The sequence below is a fragment of the Scyliorhinus torazame genome, chromosome 4 (assembly GCF_047496885.1).
Source record: "Scyliorhinus torazame isolate Kashiwa2021f chromosome 4, sScyTor2.1, whole genome shotgun sequence".
Taxonomy (NCBI): Eukaryota; Metazoa; Chordata; class Chondrichthyes; order Carcharhiniformes; family Scyliorhinidae; genus Scyliorhinus; species Scyliorhinus torazame.
In genome coordinates this window covers 324,973,118-324,996,065 of record NC_092710.1, presented here as the reverse complement: position 1 = coordinate 324,996,065, position 22,948 = coordinate 324,973,118, and the positions used below count along the sequence as shown (strand labels likewise).

The window sequence follows — 22,948 nt, the reverse complement described above, 5'->3', positions numbered from 1 at the left end:
GATAATTCCCCACATTAATGACTCGGGTCCCTTTTTAATTTTGCCTTGAAAGAAGAACGCACGACATATTTCATTTACGGAAGTGTGCAAATGGAGTCAACTGAGCCCAGAGCACCATCTAGATTGAAGGAGACAGAAGGGTCCTGATTTTAACTCTCAGTGGGAACTGTAGCATTGAATGTGTGGGTAGCGGGAATGGGGGATGGGGGGGGTCAGGAGCAGGGGGTGGGGCGAAGACTGAGGTGAATGGAATATAGGTGCCCCTGAGCCTTATCTACAGACTGGCATTGTCTCAGGCTGGTACCACCAGTTGGTGACAGCTGGTCAAAGGGCAGGAGCCGAATGTCAGGAGGCAGGAGTACCCCCCCCACACACTGCCAGGGACCAAAGTAGCAAGTGGTGCGAGGGAGTTTGGGATGGCTTCACCAGAGGAAATAGTTTCTCTCGTCCTTCTTAGCAGCACAGGACGGCACGGTGGCACAGTGGTTAGCACGGCTGCCTCACAGCACCACGGAGCCGAGTTCAATTCCTCGGGCGACTGTGTGAACTTTCTCCCGGTGACTGCGTGCGTTTCCTCCGGGTGCTCCGGTTTTCTCCCACAGTCCAAAGATGTGCAGGTTGGGTTGATTGACCACGCTAAATTGCCCCTTAGTGTCCAGGGATGTGCAGGTTAGGTGGGATTACGGGGATAGGACGGGGGAGTGGGCCTAGGTGGGGTGCTCTTTTAGAGAGTCGGTGCAGACTCGATGGGCCAAATGGCCTCCTTTTGCACTGTAAGGAATTGTATGATTGAGCTGGTGGGCCTGAGAGGCTAAAATCAGCTTTGTGGGATGTTGCAGTGTGTCCTAGAGTCTGTAGAGACTGCAGTAATAGTGCAGCAGGGATGGGAAAGGTGGATAGTGAGTTCAGTGGCAAGGTCCCCGATCAAGTGGATTGCTGTGTTCTGGAAAATGTCAAGCTCATTGACTATCGTTGACTACTGTCTAGTGTTACATTTGTGACATGAGCCTTATACACGGTTGAAGAGGCTTTGAGGATTCAGAAGGTGAGGTGCGTATAAAAAAACAAACTTGAATCCTAGATCTTCACAGAGTATTCAACCTCTGCCCAGCCTTGGGAATAATGGGACCCTTGGGAATAATGGGACTGATAATGGTTGGTTCAGTTCAGCTTCTGATTAATGGTGACCCAAATTGTTGGTGACCTGGGACATGGTGCTGCTAGTGACTGCCGGGGGTGGGAGATACGACTGTGTCCGATCTTGGATTTAGTCATTGCCTGGTACGAACGTGGGTGCCAGAGTGACTTGGCACTTGTCAGCCTTGGATATTGTCCAAGAGCTGCTGCCACCTGGAATGGGCCTCTTCATTGTTAGGAGCTACCAATAAAGCTGTTAAAATGTCAACGTTGGCAAGGGCTGAGGAGGAGAGCATTGGCCTTTGGATGAACACTTCACTCTGGGAATCCAAAGACAAAACACACAGACTGGCCACGATCCAGCAGCAATGTTAGCTGGGGGGTGGGTGGATCCCATAATGGCTGTCGGTGATGTAATCAGGCTTATGCCCAGCAAGGGAATGAACCTGATTTGCATAAATTTAAATACATTAAGTTTATAGGAGACGTGGTGAGTGCCTGGAACTTGCTGCGAGGGGAGGTGGTGTAAGCAATGTTTAAGAGGCATCTCTTACATGGATAGGCTGAGAAAAGAGGGATACGGACCCCGGAAGTGCAGAAGGTTTTCGGTCAGATGGGCATCATGATCGGCGCTGGCTGCGAGGGCTGAAGGGCCTGTTCCTGCACTGTACTGATCTTTGTTCGTGTTTTAATGCCGTAACATCCCTCCACGATGTCTCTTTCCTCCCCGCCCCCATCACCACTGGCAGTGTGATACCACACCAGCACCAACCGTTACTGGTTTCCAAAATCTAAAACCAGTTGTGATGACCATGCCGGGGGTGCCTGTAGGCCCTGGGGGGTTGAGCCCCGATCTCAGATTCCCAGCGTTGCTGGCGTGTTAGGCCCTACCCCTCCAGCTAGCTGTGTGGTCCCCGCCAGCGCTCGGAAATTGTTCAGAGTGCCGTTTAGTCAGGCGGGAAAAGGCAGCTGTGAAGCCGGCGGATTTTACACAGCTTTTCTCACCTGGTCCAACACTCTGCAATTTTAGGAAGATTGCACTATATGTAATTGAAGGGCAAGTGGGAAATTATGGTTAGATAATGAAAGGAACATGGGGACAGGAACTTTACACCTTAAAATAGAGAAAAATAAAGAGTTCTGCCGACTCATCGGAAATAGTCTGAATTTAGATATATCGGTCGCGATTTAATGAAAAAAGAGTCCCGTTGTGGGGGGGGGGTTCAGAGGGGTGCATCCTGGTGCTTGTAACATCGGGAACGACTTTGCTATCGAACGGGTGTCTGTTATTTTTACGGCTTTCGGTGGGGAAGGCCCCGCTTAGGCTGCACTTGTCTTCAAGAGATCACGGCGCCATTTTTAAATGCCCCCGCCCCGAACTCTCGATCCACCAGCGTGACCCCTGGACTCCCCATACGCCCCGACTTACCTGTTGGGGAGTCCTGGAGTCCCCCGCACCTCACCTCATAAGGGCGGGGCACCCCAGGCCCACTTCCCCACATGGCTAAATGCCACCTTCGCACTGCCAGCCTGTGCACACTGGCAGTGCCAAGTTGCTAGGGTGGCATCAGCAGTGCCAGCGTGCCATGCTGCCAGGAGGCAGACTACCTGAGGGCCTCCAAGTGCCATGCCGCCTGGTCCCCATTTGTGGAGATCAGTGCTAAACAGTGCCAGGCTGGGGTCTCCTTGGCGATGGGATTCAATCCTGGCGCTGCTTAGATCTGGGCAGTGGAGATTCAAGTGGGCTTAACCATCCAATTTGCAATATACAAATTTAGGTCCCGCCCATGTCGCGAGGTGTGGCAAGACGGGTAAATCGCACGAGAGGTCCCTCGCAAGGTTTACCAGTTATGCCGCGTCCCGAGTCGGGTGCGACACGACCGTGAGATCCCGCCCATAGAATATTGTAGCAAAAGGAGGCCATTCAGTCCTTGAACCTGCTCCATCATTCATTATGAACATGGCTGATCATCCAGCTCACTAACCTATTCCTGCTTTCCTCCCATATCCTTTAAACCCCCTCGCCCCAAGAATTTACAGTACAGAAGGAGGCCATTCGGCCCATCCAGTCTGCACCGGCTCTTGGAAAGAGCACTCCACTTCAGCCCACACCACCACCCCTATCCCTGTAAACCGGTAACCCCACCTAACCTAAGGGCAATTTAGCATGGCCAATTCACCTAACCTGCACATCTTTGGACTGTGGGAGGATTCTCCGCTCCCGCGCCGGTTGGGAGAATCGCCTGGCACGCCATTTATCCCCGCGCCGCAGGTCCGACGCCCTCCCGCGATTCACCCAAGCAGCGAGAACGGCCCCATCGAGTTCTGCGCGGCGCAGGCCAGAGAATCGCCCGGGACACCAAAAATGGTGATTCTTCACTACACCCGCTATTCTCCGGCCTGGATGAGCCAAGCGGCATGCCCAAAACGACGGCTTCCCGCCCGCGCCATCCACAGCTGGTCGCTGCCGGTGGGAACAGTGCGGGAACGCTGTGGGGGGCGGGGGCGGCCTGTGGGGGAACGAGGGGGGTTCTTTCACCGGGGTAGGACTCAAAAGGGGTCTGGCCCGCGATGGCTGCCCACCGATCGGCGCGCCGGCCTCTCTGAAAGAGGACCTCCTTTCCTCCGCTGCCCCGCAAGATCCATCCGACATCTTCTTGCGGGGCGGCCGCTAGGAGGACGGCAACCGCGCATGCGCGGATGACGTCATTTACGCAGCACCGGCCCTGTCATTTACGCGGCGCCGCTTTTACGCGGCGCCATGGCCTGGTGCGCGTAAATGACGCGGCACTGCTCCTAGCCCCGCGGGGGGGGGAAAATCAGGGTCTGGGAACGTCCTCCGACGTCGAGTAAAACACTCCGGTTTTCACTCCGGCGTCACCACTTAGTCTTCAGGTGGGAGAATTGCGCCCGCAATGTTTTGGCCTCAACTGTTTCGTGTGGTAATGAATTCCACAGGCCGGCCACTCTCTGGGTGAAGAAATTTCTCCTCGGTCCTAAATGGTCGACCCTGTATCCTTAGACTGTGACCCCTGGTTCTGGACACCCCCACTATCACGAACAACCTTCCTGCATCTACCCTGTCTAGTCCTGTTAGAGTTTTATAGGTTTCTATGAGAACCCCTTCATTCTTCAAAATTCCAGAAAATACAATCCTAACCCACTCGATCTCTCATGATATGACAGTCCCGCCATCCCAGGAATCAGTCTGGTAAACCTTCTCTGCACTCCCTCCAAAGCAAGAACATCCTTCTTAAGATAAGGAGACCAAAACTGCACACAATATCGCAGGTGTGGCCTCCGCAAGGCCCTGTATAATTGCAGCAAGACATCCCTGCTCCTGTACTCGAATCCTCTCACTTGGACGGCCAACATACCATTTGCCTTCTTTATTGCCTGCTGTACTTGCATGCTTATCTTCATTGACTGGTGCAGGAGGACGGGATGGGCAATAAATGCTGGCACAGCCTGCGGTGGCCACGTCCCAAGAATGAAATTTTAAAAACTCCGCACGGACAGTGACCCAAGCCAGGAATCGAACACGGGTCCCTGGTGCTGAGAAACAGTGCTAACCATTGTGCTACATTGGCGCCTGATGGACAGATAGACATGATGGGCTGAAGGTCCCAATTCTGTGCTGTAAGACTCAATGACTATGGCATCGGGAGTGAGTGACTTCAGTTATATGGAGAGTATAGTGAGAGTGAGCTTGTTCTCCTCAGAGCAGAGAAAGTCAAGGGGAAATTTAACTGGTGTGTCCAAAATTCCGAAGAGTTTTGATAGAGTAAATGAGGAGCAACTATTTGCACTGTCAGGAGAGTTGGTAACCAGTGGACACAGATATAAGATAATTGGTAGAAGAATCAGAGGGGCGATGAGGAGGATTGTGTTATGGGCCAGGGTTTAGAGAACCCCAAAGTGTATCATTGAGTTCACCTGACCCACAACGTTTAATAGATTGTGGTATGGGGAGCACACGGCCCACTCTACAGGTGTGGTACAGCAGAAATGGAAAGGTATTCTTTTAAGCAAAACAATGTTTATTCTATGAACTCAAGTTAACCTTTTTAAAACATACAGTGAACATCTTAGCAACCATCAATTCAAATACAACCCCCAAAGAATACAACACTAAGTAATCCTTTAAGCTTTCTTTTAACATCCATAAGACTTAAAACACCTTTTACCAGAAGCACACGAGGTTAAAGTCACTACTGTTATTAGTTTTAAATCACCAGGATCGAATTACAGTCTTTAGATTACAGAGAGAGATTCATACACCTTCTGTCTGTGACTGCAGCTATCCAGCTCTGAAAACAAAACTAAAACACACCCTGCAGCAAACAGCCTAAAACAAAACTAAAAAGCTGACAGACAGCCCAGCTCCACCCGCTCTCTGACATCACTGCAGTAAAAAACATCCATTTCTTAAAGGTACTCTCACATGACAGTTGTCATTACTACAGCGAGTTGCTGTGATATGGAATGCACTGCCTGAAAGGGTAATGGAATGAGATTCAATTGGAACTTTTAAAAGGGAATTAGATATCAACCTGGAAAAGAAACAACTGTGGGCACTAGGGGGACGAACAGATAAATGAGACAGATTGGTAGTTCTTTGAAAGAGCTGTTACTGACATGAAGGTCTGAATGGTCTTCTTCTGTGCTGAAAGATTCTTGCCCATATGTCTCCAGTGACGGCAAGGACCGAAGGCTACCGTGTATATTTTTGAAAATTAGCTTACCTTGTACAGTAACTTTTTATGTGGTACCACACTGAATGCCTTTTGGAAATCTAAGTCCACCACATCTACTGGTTCCCATTTCTCCACCCTGCTTATTACATCCTCAAAGAGCGCTAATAAGTATGTGAGACTCTATAACCAGCCTCTAGTTTCCTGCTTTCTGTCTCTCTTTCCTGAATGGTGGTGTTACATTTGCAATTTTTCAATCCGAAGGGATTTTCCAGGAACTAGGAATTTTGGAAGACCGCAATCATAGCATCCACTTCCTCTCCAGTCACTTTCTATAAGACGCTAGGATGAGGTCCATCAGGTGCAGGGGGCTTGTCAGCCTTCGGGTCCATTAGTTTTACCACCACCTTTTCTCTAGTGATCGTAATTGTTTTAAGTTACTTCTTTCCGTTTGCCTTTCTAATGTTCTTGGGAGGTCCTTTGCACTGTCTACTGTCTAGACAGACAAAGGGTGGGGTTCTCTAAAAATGGGGCTATGTCCCCACGCTGGCGGGAAAACTGACGCCAACGACTCCGGCGTCAACGGCCCCCGAAAGTGAGGAATTCTCACTAGGGGGCTAGGTTGCTGCCGGAGTCATGTCCACACCATCCCCCCAGCTCCAGCCGGCGGGGAACGGTCCGTGCGAGTCTGTACGTGCGCGGAAATGCAGGCGTGATCTCGCGCATGCGCGTCCTGGCCGGCGTATTTCTGCGCATGCGCGAGGGTTCCCTTCTGTGCACCAGTCCCCGGGCAATATGGCGGAGCTCTACAGCGGCCCAGCGCGGAGGAAAGAGGTCCCCCCCACGGAACCAGGTAGGTAGGCCCCGATTGCGGGCCAGGCCACCGTGGAGGCCCCCCCCCCCCCCCCCGCAAGCCCACCAGGACCTACTGCCAGGTCCCGCCATCTGTGAGGAGAGTAATTCATGTGGCGGGACTGGGCAAAATATTATGGCCACTCGGCCCATCGGGGCCCGGAGAATCGCCGAGGGGGAGGGGAGGGGGGGGGGCCGCTGTCAACGGCCCCCGACCGGCGTGTCGGGAATCCCGCCGGCGGCGGGGCGGCGGGGCGCGATTCACGCCTGCCCCCGGGGACTTTCCGAGCCGGCGCAGGGTCGGAGAATCCCGGCCAATACATTTGTTCCAAGTCTCTGCCATTTCCTTGTTTATTAATTCCCCAGTCTCTCCCTCTAAGATCAGCACTCATTTTCTCTCCTTTTTTCCTTTTTATAAACTTGTGGAAGCTGTTCCTGTCTGTTTTTCTATTTCTTGCTAGTTTCCTCTCTTACTTCAGCTTCACCTCTTTATTATTTTCGTCGCACTTTGCTGGTTTCCTAAATGGTCCGAATCATCTGGCCGACCACCGAGCTTTGCAGCATCCGACTCCTTTGCATTCAATTTGAAACCATCCTTAATGCCCTTCATAACCCACGGGCGCTGCATCCTTCCCGGAGTCGTTTTTCTGCAGGGAATGAAAATATGGCGGGTTTTTGAAGGAGTCGGGAAACTCCCTGACTCGAGCTTCCCACCTCTATGGCGAAAGTCCAGCCCCAGATCTTTCATTTTCCTCACTTTCAGGATACCTTCCGTCCCTCGCCCTCAAAGGGTGGCCTGATCCCTCCTGAACCCCTTTGCCTCTTTTCAAAGTTGATTGGGGACAATCTTGACTTTGTGCGGTGGTGTGAAACAGGTGATAGCGAATCGATAGCTAGCTTTTCTCTCCCAATTTTTGTGTTCCCTGAGGTCAGGTTGTATTATCTATGACCCAAACACCTCTTTCCCCCTCCCCCCCCCCCCCCCCCCCCACTCCCCCCCCTCTCCCCCCCCCCCCCCCCCCCCCCCCCCCCTCCACCCAGGCGCTGCTCCCAATTCTGCCTAAAGATAGTGACCAGGCCGTGACTAATTTTGCTGATTGTTGCTTTCAGTTCCTCTGCATAAACTCCATCAGGTTCTGGGGCCTTATCTTCCTTTCATTTCCTCAGCCTGTCTCAATTTTTTAATTCCCTTTGGGCCCAGAATGAAGCAGGCCCATTTTTGATCTCCCCTTTCCGGAGATCCCATTTACAGCACTTGGGTTGCTTCTTAAATTATTTTGACATCCAGATAGTCGCAATCGCTTTTCCCGATAACTCATTCCAGCCCTCGGATGTGTACAGGAGCAGCTGGGGTGACCCCTACTTGACCCCCGCCCTGTGAAACGGCCCTTAATTCCACTCAGCACCTCTCCCTGAGCAGCCAGGAGCGAGCCAAGGAAAAAAAAAATCACTTTCGATGGATATCGGGTCTTTTTTTTTGTTGCAAAAGAAGTACTTGACTGTTAAAGAAAGAAATTACTTTTCCCCAGCAGCTGTATCCCAACTACCAGGCAAACCAGCCCGTCCCCCAGTCCTCAATGATCCAGTCAGTTGGAAAAGTGAGACCCTCAGCAAAAAAAAACACTCCCCCCCCCCCCTACTCAAGTCCTATCTCTCCCCCTAAGCAATCCAGAAATGTCAATGTTAAAGGGGGAGAGCTAATTACACAAAGTTAAACATTTCAGATTAATCCTGCAACTTCCCCTCTTTTGGCATGTTGCTTGCTGGCTTTAAGTGGCCCATTCTGCTTCCCACTTAGTCTGCACAATTGCGTCCCTGTTCAGGTTGAGCCAGGCACAGCAGTCTGAGCCAATCTTCATTCCATCCGCCCGTCACCACACCACAGTAGGATTACTGTGCACTAATCTATCACGCTGCCAGCACTGGGCTGCCTGTTCTCTGCGGAGCAGTTGCCGGTCAATCCTCATTTCTATCACGGGGCCCAAGCAGCCTTTCTATTTTCACCAGCCTGATCCCCCCCTTCTCTGCCGAAGGTTGGAGGGGGCCCTGGGGCTCTTTGGGTGTGGGCACCCGTTCAGCACAATGCTGCTTATTCACTGAAGTGTTGGCTTGCCTGTTGACTGTCAGCAGTGTCTACTTTGAGGAGCATTCTTGTCTCCATGAGCCAGATGGTCGGGAGTTCAAGTCTCACCCCAGGGACTTGGCCACATGGTCTAGCCTGACACCACAGTGCAGCGAGCTGCGGCCCATTGTGCACTCACCTTTCCAGAGAATTCTAACCCTTGTGTTCCCATTAAAACCATTGGTTCACTTTTCGGACAATCTCGTGCCCTTACCTTGAAGAAGAGCAGGGGAGTTCTCCCTGCTGCCCTGGCCAATATGCAGCCCTAAAGCAGAGTATCATCGCTGTTTGTGGGAGCTTGCTGTGCACAGATGGACGGCCGTGTTGCCTATGTTACAACAGTGCTTGAAAAGAACCTCGTTGGTTTTAAAGTGCTTCGTGATGTCCTGAGATTACGCAAGGAAAGCAATATAAGTGAAAACTTCTGTGGAAGCGTCACAGCAGAGCCTGTCCCCGACCTTGCACCCCGCCGATATGTCACCCAGCAACGTTTCTGGAGGGTGTAAAAGTCCTGTAAGATAGTTCGCTCCTTGGCCGAGGGTGTTAAGTCTAACCTTGGAGCCCCTCTCCCCCCACCCTTTCTCCAGCTAACCTTCGCCCTTATTGAACAGCTAACTCAACGTAACCTGGGAGTCAAACCTGTGGCCTGCTGGTCCCTCTGGCTTTCCACTATAGCAGTTGCTGCCTTCGGCCATTTGGAGTATTAGGGTATCCAGTTGGCCTAAGGCCTGGGAGAAGGGGGGAAGTCAATTAGCATACTTGATCCTGACCACAAACCAAAGACACCGGTTGGAATGTGTGCAACTATTGGGTGAGGACAAGACAGAACAGGCTTGGCTGGAATTTCTCCACTCCCTCTTGACCCCCTTCGCCCTCTGCCCCCTGACCTATTCCATTCACTTACTAAGATTGCCCACTTGCATGAGGTGTTTAGTGGCCCAGACAACACAGGAATCAGAGCACGATTGAAAGTTCCTGAAAATGAAGTTTATAAATGGGTAGGTGTGCACACTGTGGTAATCCCAACAGATGGGGGATGGGTGGGGATTGGGGTGGGGGTGGGGGGGAGAGCTGGCAGCTTTATTTTATTTTTAAAAATATTTTTATTCTCCTTTTTCACATTTTCTCCCATATTTACCCCCACCAACAATAAACAATAATCAGCAACAAATATGTCAATCCCCATATCAATAACAACGATCCCATCCTCCCACCAAACCCCAAACATTAGTCCGCATGTTTACATAATCAAATGACAAAAAGGAATTAGGGAGCACCCATAGTCCCCATTAACACACACAGCCCCCCTCCCCCCAACCCTCCCACCCACACGCCCCAACTAATGTTCAATGTTATCCAGTTCTTGAAAGTGCATAATGAATAATGCCCATGAATTGTAGAACTCCTCCATCCTTCTCCTCAGTTCAAACTTAACCTTCTCAAGAGTCAAGAATTCCAACAGGTCCCCCCGCCACGCCAGGGCACAGGGTGGAGAGGCTGCCCTCCATCCCAACAGGATCCGCCTTTGGGCGATCAACGAGGCAAAGGCTACGATATCCGCCTCCGCATCCGTTTCCAACCCTGGCTGGTCCGACGCCCCGTATATGGCCTCCCGGGGACCCGGGTCCAGTTTCACACGCACCACCTTGGAAACTACCCCAAAAACCTCCTTCCAATAATCCTCCAGCTTTGGACAGGACCAAAACATATGAACGTGATTAAGCCCCCCCCCCCCCTTGCCTTGCGCAACGCTCACACGCATCTTCTATTCCTTCAAAGAATCGGCTCATCCTTGCCCTCGTGAGGTGTGCTCTGCATACCACCTTCAGCTGTATGCTGGCAGCTTTAAAATAAGTAAGAGGAAACCTCGAAGGTTTGCTGTTGAACCCAGCATTGAGGTTGTTTTCACTGCAATTATTCCTACTCACTCATTTTAACATGAGGCGATTCCCCACAGTATTGTGTACAGTAGATTACTTGCAGTTTTTAGAAAGACAGGCTCTCTCTTTATGTAGCCTGTCTCTTAAAGCCTCAATTTTAAAATTGGGAGACTGTCTGGGGTAGGTAGGAAGTTCATCGATGCTCGTGAGGTGAATTTATAGGTTGACGGTGGCTTATAATCTTCTAGCCCCCAGTCAAAATAGGGAGAAATTATTTCCCTTCCGCACTTGTACACTTTTGACAACTTGACGTGTGACACTATTCTATTCTAGGTGGATTAAAGTGTGACTCTGGAAGGGTGATATTATCAAATCTTTAATATACATTTTTTAATTTTTCCAATTAAAGGGCAATTTAGCGTGGCCTTTCCACCTAACCCTGCACATCTTTGGGTTGTGGGGTGAGACCCACGCAGACACGTGGAGAATGTGCAAACTCCACACGGATAATGACCCGGGGCCGGGCTCAAACTCGCGTCCTCGGCGCTGGGAGGCAGCAGCAATCATGCTCCCTAAATCTTTAATAGTTATATTAGCAAGTGCCATTGTTTTTGCTGAGTTGGAATACATGCTGTTTAATAATATTACATATAGTCCTACCCGGCGGACCCTCAGCGTTCTGGCTGCGGGGCCATCCTGGTGGGAGGCGGGGGAGCCGAGTCCGGGGGTGCCTCCACAGTGGTCAGGCCCACGATCGGGGGCTATCGATCGGCGGGCGAGCCTACTTGTGACAATAAAGATTATTATTATAAAGTGGGTGTAAATGGCTCGTTAGGATCCGTTTGGTTCCATTTACATTCTCCCTCTTGCGTACGGGCAAGAACTCCAATCCCCTTGCCAACATGGTAAAGGAGCATCGCGAGGTGCCGATCCCGGTTTATCCCGGACTCTCCGATTCTCTGCCGCATTGGGGACCCTGTTACTGGCGGTAGGCGCTGGAGAATTTACCCCAAAATGTTGTCCCTCGAGCTTATACCCAGAATTTTTTTTAAAGCTCATTTTACGGGACGTGGTCTTCGTTGGTTGGACATTTTTATTGCCCATCCTGAATTGCCCTTGAGAAGGTAGGGGTGAGCTGGGTTCTTGAACGGCTGCGGCCCACGTGGGGTAGGTACACCCACAGCGCTGTGAGGGTGGGGGGGGGTCCCAGGATTCTGACACAGCCACAATGAAGGAGCGACGATACATTTCCAAGTCAGGATGGTGAGTGGTTTGGAGGGGAACCTCCAGGCGATGCTGCTCCCATGCATCTGCTGCCCTTGTCCTTCTAGATGACTGTGACCGTGGGTCTGGAAGGGACTGAGGTGCAGTGTGGGGGGAGGAAGGGGTGGGGGGAGGGGGAGGGGGGGCCAAGGTGACTGAACGGAGAAAGCTGAGCGCTGCCCAGTCACATTTGACCTTCGTGGGCTGGGTGTTGAAACTTGGTGTGCCTCATGTGGCAAGATGTTCCACTGGCCAGCAACTGAGCAAAAATGTGTTCATAGAATCATAGAATTTACAGTGCAGAAGGAGGCCATTCGGCCCATCGAGTCTGCACCGGCTCTTGGAAAGAGCACCCTACCCAAGATCAACACCTCCACCCTATCCCCAACACTACCCAACACTAAGGGCAATTTTGGACACTAAGGGCAATTTATCATGGCCAATCCACCTAACCTGCACATCTTTGGACTGTGGGAGGAAACCGGAGCACCCGGAGGAAACCCACGCACACACGGGGAGGATATGCAGACTCCGCACAGACAGTGACCCAAGCCGGAATCGAACCTGGGACCCTGGAGCTGTGAAGCAATTATGCTATCCACAATGCTACCGTGCTGCCCACGTGTTCCTTTTAACTGGTCCGAAAGATAACTTGCTAGCAGAACGTCCCCTGTTCTGGGATGTTCTCAGGTGTTTGCATCAGGAAACACGTATGCTCGAAGCACAAGAGGCTCCCAGATTCCCACGGTCCAGCCTAGGAGTGTGACAGTGAATACTCACAGCTAGTGTACTGGGGGGGTGGAGGGGGGGTTGGGATGGGTAAGCGGGTGGTGAATGATAAATGTGTGATTACAGTCATGGGCCTGGCATATCCTGTTCTGTGGGAAATGGTGGAGGCGCTCCTCTGGGGAATGGTGCTGAAAGAACTGCTGAGATGCAGTATCAGGGTGTGCCACACACATTTTACAACTCAGGTCACCTCGGGTCACAGGAATCCTCGCTGCACGAAAGAGGTTCTGTTGAAACGGACTCAAAGCCAACAACAACCAGATTTTATTGCAAAGAGCTTCTGTTTCCAATGGTCAGTATTCCACCCCCTTGTCCGATAACTCGCTCCCCACCCTCCCCCTGGACTCCAAAAGATTGTTCAGCGCCCTCTTCTGGCCACCTTTGGACATGACACATCACTGACTTCACCTTATTAGTTAGAACCAACCTGCATTCATATAGAGCCTTTCACCATCTGCAGACGACCCGAAGCACATGGCAGGCAGTGAAGTACCTTTGCAGTGCCGTCATATTGTTATGTGGCCACTTTGTGTACAACCAGCTAGCAGCAGCAGTGTGATAATTGACAAGATGATGGGCACGATTCTCTGGTCTCGTTGCTCTCTCGCTCAAGCGTAACGAGGAAGGTGAATAGCGGAAGAGGCCATAAGTGTGATCCACGCCAGGCGCCAAACAGTTTGAGATGCCACCGGCCTGCTCCTGTAGGTAAAATTGGGACCTCGCCATAGTCTGGCGATAAACCACTTATCACCACTTAAGCCCCATTTCCATACAATTAACGGGAGCCACCTCATATCCAACGGCCTCCCGTCATTCAGCGGCCTCCCCAACAAGTGTTCACGCTGGCGCGATTAATACGCCTTTTGAAAAACGTGAACCTGGCGGAAGGTCCCCCGAGGAGGTGAGTAGCCATCTTTGCTCACAGGGAAAGAGCCCAGAGGTGCGAGGCTTGCCACCCAGTGCCCAGCGGGGATGGGTGACCCTCTGCTGGGGTGGGTCCACCAAGGGGGGGATGGGGGTGGTGGTGCTGGGCGTGCAACCGGGGGGGGGGGCAATTGCTCATGGCATCACCATGCCATCCCCTGGATCATGTGTAGCCATTCTGGGTTAACCCCTGTCCATGCCCGTCTGCCCCCACCGACCACCCATAAAGCCCATCAACTGCCGAGGCCCCTGGCCGTGCTAATAGGGAATTGGCAATCGTGGTTAAGTGAGAACTTCACACAACCCAAGTGGATTCCCGTGGGTGGGTGGGCGGGCCATGTGGGAGCTATTGCTGAGCATCCCAAACAGACCATGATGCCTGGATACTGTGCTTGAACACTGCGGGAGGCAACATCCGAACACCCAGGGGATGGGGCACAGCTCCGGGGACATGTCCAGGGTGGGAGCGTGGGTGAGCGCCACAGGGAGGATGGGGTGCGGGGAGGGGGCTGTCTGGAGAGATGGGCAAAGGGTCCAGGGGTCAGCTCGCATTGAGGAAGAAAGTCCTCTAACCCTCCCGGCCCCAAACCCCACCTCCTCCCCACCCCTACTTAACCCCTACCCCCTACCCCAGTGCCCTCAATAATGCTCAATGTGCTTGGCCCTCCTAACTCTACCACTACGTCTTGGTGTTTCCCAGAATGCACCTCTGAGATGGAAGTAGTCAACTGCTTACCTCGTTCCTTGGCCTTCGGTGCCCCTGGTGGGTGTCCTCTGGGGGTCTGCACCATGGTGTTGACGCCACAGGGGTGCTCCTCAGTGACAGGGCCATGCTCTGCAGTGCCTCGGTAATGCCCACTTGCGACTGGAACAAGCTCTGCAGTGCCTCGGCCATGCCCATCTGAGAGCGGGATATGTCCTGCAGAACCTCATCAAGGTCAGCCTGGTACTGGGTGACAGCCCCCAATGAGGCGGTCATTGTGCTAAGGCCCTCCGCCATGGCTGTCACTGACAACTGCCTCACAAACCTTATTGAGTTCTTTGAGAAGGTGACCAAACAGGGGGACGAGGGTAAAGCAGTTGATGTGGTGTATATGGATTTCAGTAAAGCGTTTGATAAGGTTCACCACAGTAGGCTCCTGCAGAAAATACAGAGGCATGGGATTCAGGGTGATTTAGCAGTTTGGATCAGAAATTGGCTAGCTGGAAGAAGACAAAGGGTGGTGGTTGATGGGAAGTGTTCAGACTGGAGTCCAGTTACTAGTGGTGTACCACAAGGATCTGTTTTGGGGCCACTGCTGTTTGTCATTTTTATAAATGACCTGGAGGAGGGCATAGAAGGATGGGTGAGTAAATTTGCAGACGACACTAAAGTCGGTGGAGTTGTGGACAGTGCGGAAGGATGTTACAAGTTACAGAGGGACATAGATAAGCTGCAGCGCTGGGCTGAGAGGTGGCAAATGGAGTTTAATACAGAAAAGTGTGAGGTGATTCATTTTTGAAGGAATAACAGGAAGACAGAGTACTGGGCTAATGGTAAGATTCTTGGCAGTGTGGATGAGCAGAGAGATCTCGGTGTCCATGTATATAGATCTCTGAAAGTTGCCACTCAGGTTGAGAGGGTTGTTAAGAAGGCGTACGGTGTGTTAGCTTTTATTGGTAGAGGGATTGAGTTTCGGAGCCATGAGGTCATGTTGCAGCTGTACAAAACTCTGGTGCGGCCGCATTTGGAGTATTGCGTGCAATTCTGGTCGCCGCATTATATGAAGGATGTGGAAGCATTGGAAAGGGTGCAGAGGAGATTTACCAGAATGTTGCCTGGTATGGAGGGAAGATCTTATGAGGAATGGCTGAGGGACTTGAGGCTGTTTTCGTTAGAGAGAAGAAGGTTAAGAGGTGACTTAATTGAGGCATACAAGATGATCAGTGAATTGGATAGGGTGGACAGTGGGAGCCTTTTTCCTCGGATGGTGATGTCTAGCACGAGGGGACATAGCTTTAAATTGAGGGGCAATAGATATAGGACAGATGTCAGAGGTAGGTTCTTTACTCAGAGAGTACTGCCTGCAACAGTAGTGGACTCGCCAACACTAAGGGTATTCAAATGGTCACTGGATAGACATATGGACGATAAGGGAATAGTGTAGATGGGCTTTAGAGTGGTTTCACAGGTCGGCGCAACATCGAGGGCCGAAGGGCCTGTACTGCGCTGTAATGTTCTATGTTCTAACTTGGTTACCTTCACTCATGGTGCCGATGTTGTGCACCAGGCTCTCCACTGCGGTCGCCACCCGAGCATTGTTGGCCACATTTCCAATCGTTGCCTGCGCTATCTCCTGCGCCGGTAGCTTCTGGGACTCCTCCAATGTGCTATGGATCTGCTGGAGTGTCGCTGACATCACCTCTGAACATCCCGGCCGCTCCCTAACCTTTCCATCAGCTCCACTTCCATCAGGCTGGGACAAGCTGGGTCCAGGGATCCAGCAGACCTCCATCTGCTGTCTTGCCTGGGGGTTCCTGCCTCCGCCTGATGTATATCAGCAGCAGTGCGGTGCTCACCAGAACGCGCTCCAGAAGCCTGACCACCAACATGTCCCACCGAGGTGTGTGTATCTTTACTGGTGGAGGGTGGGGATGACAACTTTGCTGCGACTAGTGTGGCATCCTCAGAGCTCTCCTCCGAGGTGCTCTCCTCGGAGTCAGCATAGGGGGGCCGCCCGGGATGGGCCGGTGCCGTCGGCTGGAGGATCTGTCGGAGAATGGACATGTGGCCAGTGGGAGGGATGGGTCATTCTGTAGGACAGTCACTACTCACGTTTGAAGGTCCCCCCGGTGGAGCCCAGTTGATCCTCACCTCTGCGCCGTCTGCCAGCCTCCGCGTGGCTGACCGATCCGTCATTGGTCACGTCTGGGAGCCTCCCTAGGCCAGCGTCCCCGAATCTTGGGGCCGGTTTCCTCGGCACCATTATTGAGAGCTGACTGGGGTTGGCTGAGCAAGTGCAGTTTAAGTGCTGCTCGACGTTGTTAGGGGGGGGGGCTGCCAAGCGCATTCCTGGCAAATCATCTGGTGAGGCGTTATTTACGGCGAGAAGCCTGTGAGGCCTCGTTAAGTGGACCAATTAACGTGGAATTGCGTTGCCGGTTTCGCTAGACCGAGCGCCGGGAAGCTCGCGGCGATTCCCACTTGCTACCACACTTAGAAATCTTTCCGACGAATAACGGCCGATGTCTTTCATTTGCCCTCCTCGTCTTCGAATAAGCGCCATGATAAATTTTATACTCACCTGAGAGGGAATAGAGGGCACCTGTTTTAACATCTCATCTGAAAAATGGCACCTCCAGCAGTGAGGAGCTCTCAGAATTGCACTATCGGTGTGGATGTTATTGTGCTCAGGCCCCTGGAGTAGGCCTTGAACGTACAACCTTCCGATTCAGAGGCACGTTCGCTACCTGCTGAGTCACAGTAAGCTAGCCTTAAGTTCCTCCACCACATCATTAGCAACACCCCCCTCCCCCCCCACCCACCTCCCCACCTCGGCCGCCCAACAGTGTCTCTTTATACAAATTATTTACTCTGTCAATTTATATTATGGAAAGGAAATGCAAAATACAAAAACTAGCAGCTGATAGTCCGAGAATTATTTTGTAATGTACACTGTATGACCACAGGTATTGGAGCAAGAAAGCTCTTCAATCTTTCCAAGAGGACAAAAATCTACCATGTTCCCTTTACTGCGTCCAGCTGTTCCTTAAATGAATCCTGAGAGCTAATGCTCATGCTCCTGGCATTCATTCCAGCTGTGGGGCAGCCTCGATGAAAAGGCAATGCTTCTCGACTTCTGTCCTCAACTTACTGGTCACATGGGTCAGACTGCTCTGTTGTGCAGCAATGGCACTCTGAAACATGCCTTTGGAAAGAGCCCGGGGGGATAGTTAACTATCATCTCTTCAGTGAAGAGTGTGCGTGCTCCTCAGAGGAGGATCGCTGATGTGAGCGTGCCTGGTGTAAATATTTGCATGTTGTGCTCAGTCGCAACCTCAGGATTTCTCAAAGCGATTTCCATCCAAGAAAGTACCTTCGAAGTGTCACCACTGTTGTGAGGCAGGTAACGTGATAGTTGGCACACAGCAAGCTCCCACACCCAGTAGCGTTGTAATCATGCAATCATCGGCACATCGAGTCTGTCATGACCCTCTGAAAGAGTATCCTACCTAGGCCCACGACCTGCCGTATCCCCGTAACCCCACCTAATATTTTGGACACTAAAAGGGGCAATTTAGCATGGCCAATCCACCTAACCTGCCCATCTTTGGACTTGTGGGAGGAAACCGGAGCACCCGGAGGAAACCCACGCTGAAACGGGGAGAAAGTACAAACTCCGCACAGACAGTCACCCAAGCCGGGAATCGAACCTGGGACCCTGGAGCTGTGAGGCAGCAGCGCTAACCACTGTGCTACCGTGCAGCCCAGACCAGGTAATGACCAGATCATTTGTTTCTCGTGATGATGACTGAGGAATAAATATTGGTCATGACACTGTAAAGGCCCCCCCCCTACTTTGGGATAGTGACATTGAATCACTCCGATCCACCTGAGAGGTCTAATGCCTCATCTGAGAAGCAGCAGCCCTGACAATGCAGCAGTCCCTCGGTACTGCGTGGCGGGGTCAGTTTAGATTAGGCGGTCTTGAACCCACAACCTTTTTTGACTTCGGGATGTGAGGGCCACGGTTGACAAAAGTTCAGTCCTCTTCTGAAATGATGGGATCAGCTTATTCCTCCACTCCCCCTCTCTCCCCAGTATGAAAAAGAACGCACACTCAGTGTTTTCAGCGCCCTGCCTGGTGCACAGAAATGTTAATGAAACATATCGAGAGGCTATTTGTTTTTATAGCTGGTATCACCATCCTGAATTGAGGCTACAATACACAAACGTTGGAGAAAGACAGGAAGCTGGTTTTTACACAGTCACACTAATTGTCAAGCCACGTGTTTTTGAAAGCAGCAATGGGTTGGGGGAGGTGAAGATTAGAAGGCTCTACACCAAGTTTTCAGCGTCTCACTGCTGGAGTTTTCCAAACTCGCCTCCTGTGTCAACAGCCAGTTGAATCTTCAGACTCACTCCACTGAGGTTGACTCTTAATTGACCTCTGAAATAGCCGGGCAAGCGACTTAAGGGCAATTAGGGATGGGCAGCGACTGGGACGTTAGCTTCGCTGGTTAGGCCACCATTTATTACCCTTCAGAAGGTGGTAGTGGGTTGCCTTGTTCAACCGCTGCAGTCGCTGAGGTGTAGGTACATCCACTGTGCTGTTAGGGAGGGAGTTCCAGGATGTTGCGACAGTGAAGGAACGGCGATATATTTCCAAGTCAAGCTGGTGAGTGACTTGGAGGGGAACCTCCAGGCGGTGGGGTTCCCAGGTTTCTGCTGCTCTTGTCCTTCTAGATGGTAGTGGCCGTGGGTTTGGAAGATACTGTCTAAGGAACTTTGGTGAGTTACTGCAGTGTAGATGGTACACACGGCTGCCACTGTTTGTCGGTGGTGGAGGGTTTGAATGTTTGTGGAAGGAGGAGCAATCAAGCGGGCTGCTTTGTCCTGGATGGTGTCGAGCTTCTTGAGTCTTGTTGGAGCTGCACTCATCCAGGCAAGTGGAGAGTATTCCATTACACCCCCCGACTTGTGCCTTGTAGATGGTGGCCAGGCTTTGGAGGGGGTCAGGAGGTGAGTTACTCGCTGTAGGATTCCTAGCCTTTGACCTGCCCTGGTAGTCACAGTGTGAAAATGCCTAGTCCAGTTCAGTCAAAGAATAAAGGGCGAAAAACAAATGTCAAATTAGCAGTGAAGCACATTTTCACCTTTGGTGCAAAGTTTCAAGTTCAGCTCAGTCTGATGGGTAAGAGTCTTATCTCTAAACTGGCTGGGAATTTTCCACAAGGAATGAATCATGGAAGCCTAAATCCAGGCAATAGCAGGTGTGGCTGCAAATCTTAAATCTGTCATTAGTTTGGTATTAATTGGCTCTCTCTGATTTGGCATTTCTTGGCCTCTGCATGGTTTCTTCCCTTGATGCCCTGACCCATGGGAGTGAGTCAGACTGATCGCAATTGGGGTTAGGCCCGTGCCCATTTATTGCACGTGGTAGAGCTCCTGCCCTTGTTATGCTGCAGCTCCGACCCTTATTCCGGAAATCTTGCTTCATACAGCCGTAGCGCATTCTAGGAGGCTGAGGGGATACCTATCAGGAATATCGGGATGCCTTCTCTCCGAGGTAATCTCCCCACCATCCAGAATATTCCCTGGAGCCTCCAGCAACAAATGATTAACCTCCACGAGACTGTTGTGAGCAACCCGGGAGAACTAATAACCAGGCACTTTAAGGAGCGCTTGTTCTGTAGTCGCTTTCAAACTTTCCAGAATTATCCTGAAATCTCCAACAATTAATGATTGATACCTCAGACTCTGTTGCGAGCAACACAGGAGATAAATGATAGACAGGGGAATTAAAAAAAAAAGTTTCTTTTTAATTTTCTTTGAACATTTTTATTTATTTATTGTAAAAATATTGCTGGTGAATGTTACGATCAGATGAGGAAGGCTAGACTGGCACCCCCTCTTTTCCCCACTTGTTGTTTGACCACCACAGGGAGCGGGATTCTCCGGCGCCCCGGCCGGGACGTGATTCTCCCACCCCTGTGAAAACGGCGGCGCGCGAATGGCACCGGGCCGCACGGAGAATCACCGCAACCGGCCGCAGCGGCGATCCTCTGGCGGCGCCGCCATTCTCCGGCCGAACGGCCGTCCGAAAGAATCCGAGTCCCGCTGCCGCCATTCTAACATGCTCTGGGCCGGCGGGACCTCGGGGTTGAAGGGTCCGGGGGCGGCCTGTGGAGGGGCAGGGGGGGTCCAACCCCAGGGACGCCCCCCCATAGTGGCCTGTCCCGCGATCGGGGTCCACCGATCGGCGAGCCGGCCTCTCTGGCTGTGGACCTCTTTTCTTCCGCGCCGGCTCCTGGATCCCTGCGTCATTTGGCGTCGGGGCCGGCGCGGGGATGACGGCCAGTGACGGCATGCAGTAGTTGGCGCCGGCCCAACTGCGCTTGCCCTGCGGCGCCGGGTCGATGCCGGGACCGGCAGCTGGAGCGGCGTGGGCCCCCCCAGGACCCGAGAATTGAGTCTCGGAACTGGCGCCACCGCCGGAGTACAGTACTCCCGTTTTGGCGCCGGACCAGAGAACCGCGGCCAGGGTTTTTGAACAGGATAAGCTTGACAATTCAGTCAGTGTTTAACTGTTTATGTGTCTTGACTGTGAATGACACACACAGACAGATTTCCTTGTTAATTGTTAAAAGGAACGTGAACAGTATTTATTGAAGTTGACACCCGATCTAAGTAAAATGAATAAAAATGCTCTGATTCTCACACAAGTGCGTTCAAGGGTTTATTCACACTCTCTCACACACACTTGTGCACATGCACGGTCGCACACACTCACAAACTCTCACGCAAACTCACTCTCACACTGATTCTCACACTCATTCTCACATGCTTTCACACTCACACCGCACACAAACACTCTCACTTGCACTCTCACACTCATTCTCACATATACTCGCACACTCTCACCAGCGCTCACACTCATTCTCACATACATTCACACACTCACACGCAAACACTCTCACTCACACTCATTTGCACACACACACACACATACATAAGTTCCAAAGTGGGATGATGGATGAAGTGGGTTTTAAAAGTCCAATCAAAGCCAGTGGTATATGGACCTTGGAGATATCAACCTTGTAAATTGATGACTCGGATTGTTTCAGGCTAGGCTGGGTGGTCTCTGCATTTGACGTCAAGACAATCTGAAGATGTTAAGAACGTAAGAACTAGGAGCAGGAGTAGCCAACTCAGCCCCTCGAGCCCTCTCCACCATTCAATATGATCATGGCTGATCTCACCGCAGCATCAACTCTACTTTCCTGCTTTTTCTCCATAACCCTTCAACCTATTACTAATTAAAAATCTGTCTCTCTCCTCCTTAAATTGACTCAAAGTCCTGGCATGCACTGCACTCTGGGATAGTGAATTCTGCAGATTCACAACCCTTTGAGAGAAGTAATTTCTCCTCCTCTCTGTTTTAAATCTGACACCCTGAACCTAAAACTGACCTCTCGTTCTATGTTGCCCCACACAAGGAAACATCTGCTCCACATCTACTTTGTCAATACCTTTTATCATCGTAGAACCCCTGCAGTGTAGAGGGAGGCCATTCAGCCCATCCAGTCTGCACTGACCCTCTGAAAGGGCGCCCTACCTAGGCCCACTCCCCCTCCCTATCCCTGTAAGCCCGCCTAACCTACATATCTTTGGACACTAAGGGGCAATTTATCATGGCCAACCCATCTGAGCTGCACATCTTTGGACCGCGGGAGGAAACCGGAGCACCCTGGAGGAAACCCAGGCAGACACGGGGAGAAAGTGCAAACTCCACACAGACAGTCACCCGAGGCCGGAATTGAACCCGGGTCCCTGGTGCTGTGAGGCAGCAGTGCTAACCACTGTGAACCATGCGGCCTACCTCTGACTGTCTGGTTATAAGTCACTTTTTAAAAGAATGTTGCAGTTCCGTCTTTTTAAAGCTGAACCAGTGACTTTCAGCCCTGGGATTACAGTGGTTTTATAACAACGGGGAAGTAAACTGTTTGACTGTGTGTGGCGATGTGATGGGGAACCTACAGGATTGGTGAGGTGGCTGATTCCTTCCTCTGTCCTTCTTTTCAGGATGAGTTGGATCTTACTGACAAGAACCGAGATGCTATGTTTGCACTGCCCGCAGAGAAGAAATGGCAAATCTATTGCAGCAAGAAGAAGGTATGCAATGGGACTGTAGCTGAGCTGTGGTAAATATAGTCGGGAGTGTAAATATAGTCTGAAGGGAAGGGGTTGGGGGTGGGGGTGGGGGTGGGGGGGGGGGGGGGGGGGAGACGGGGGGAGAGAGGTGCGCGTGTATTTAGTCTTGCGTGGAGCATGAAACACGAAACATGAGGGCCGGGATTCTCCCCTACCCGGCCGGGCGAGGAGTCCCGGAGGGATGGAGTGGCGTGAACCACTCCGGCGTCGGGCCGCCCCAAAGGTGCGGATTTCTCCGAGAAATTCAAAGGCGGGAAAGGCCTTTGGCGCCACGCCAGCCGGGGCCGAAGGGGCTGCTCCAGTCAGCGGAAGTCCGCGCATGCGCGAGAGCGTCAGCAGCTGCTGACGTCATCCCCGCACATGCGCAGGAGGG

The 22,948-nt window shown here is 51.8% G+C and overlaps 1 protein-coding gene across 4 annotated transcripts in view; it reads left to right on the top strand.

Moving 5' to 3' along the window:
• daam2 (dishevelled associated activator of morphogenesis 2) overlaps window positions 1-22,948 on the top strand; it is a 458,630-nt gene that overhangs the window by 201,348 nt on the left and 234,334 nt on the right. For all 4 annotated transcript variants that reach the window (XM_072500175.1, XM_072500172.1, XM_072500174.1 and 1 more), the window contains one exon: window positions 22,447-22,536. In XM_072500175.1, the coding sequence (XP_072356276.1) occupies window positions 22,447-22,536 (90 nt within the window). The remainder of the gene's footprint in view (window positions 1-22,446; window positions 22,537-22,948) is intronic.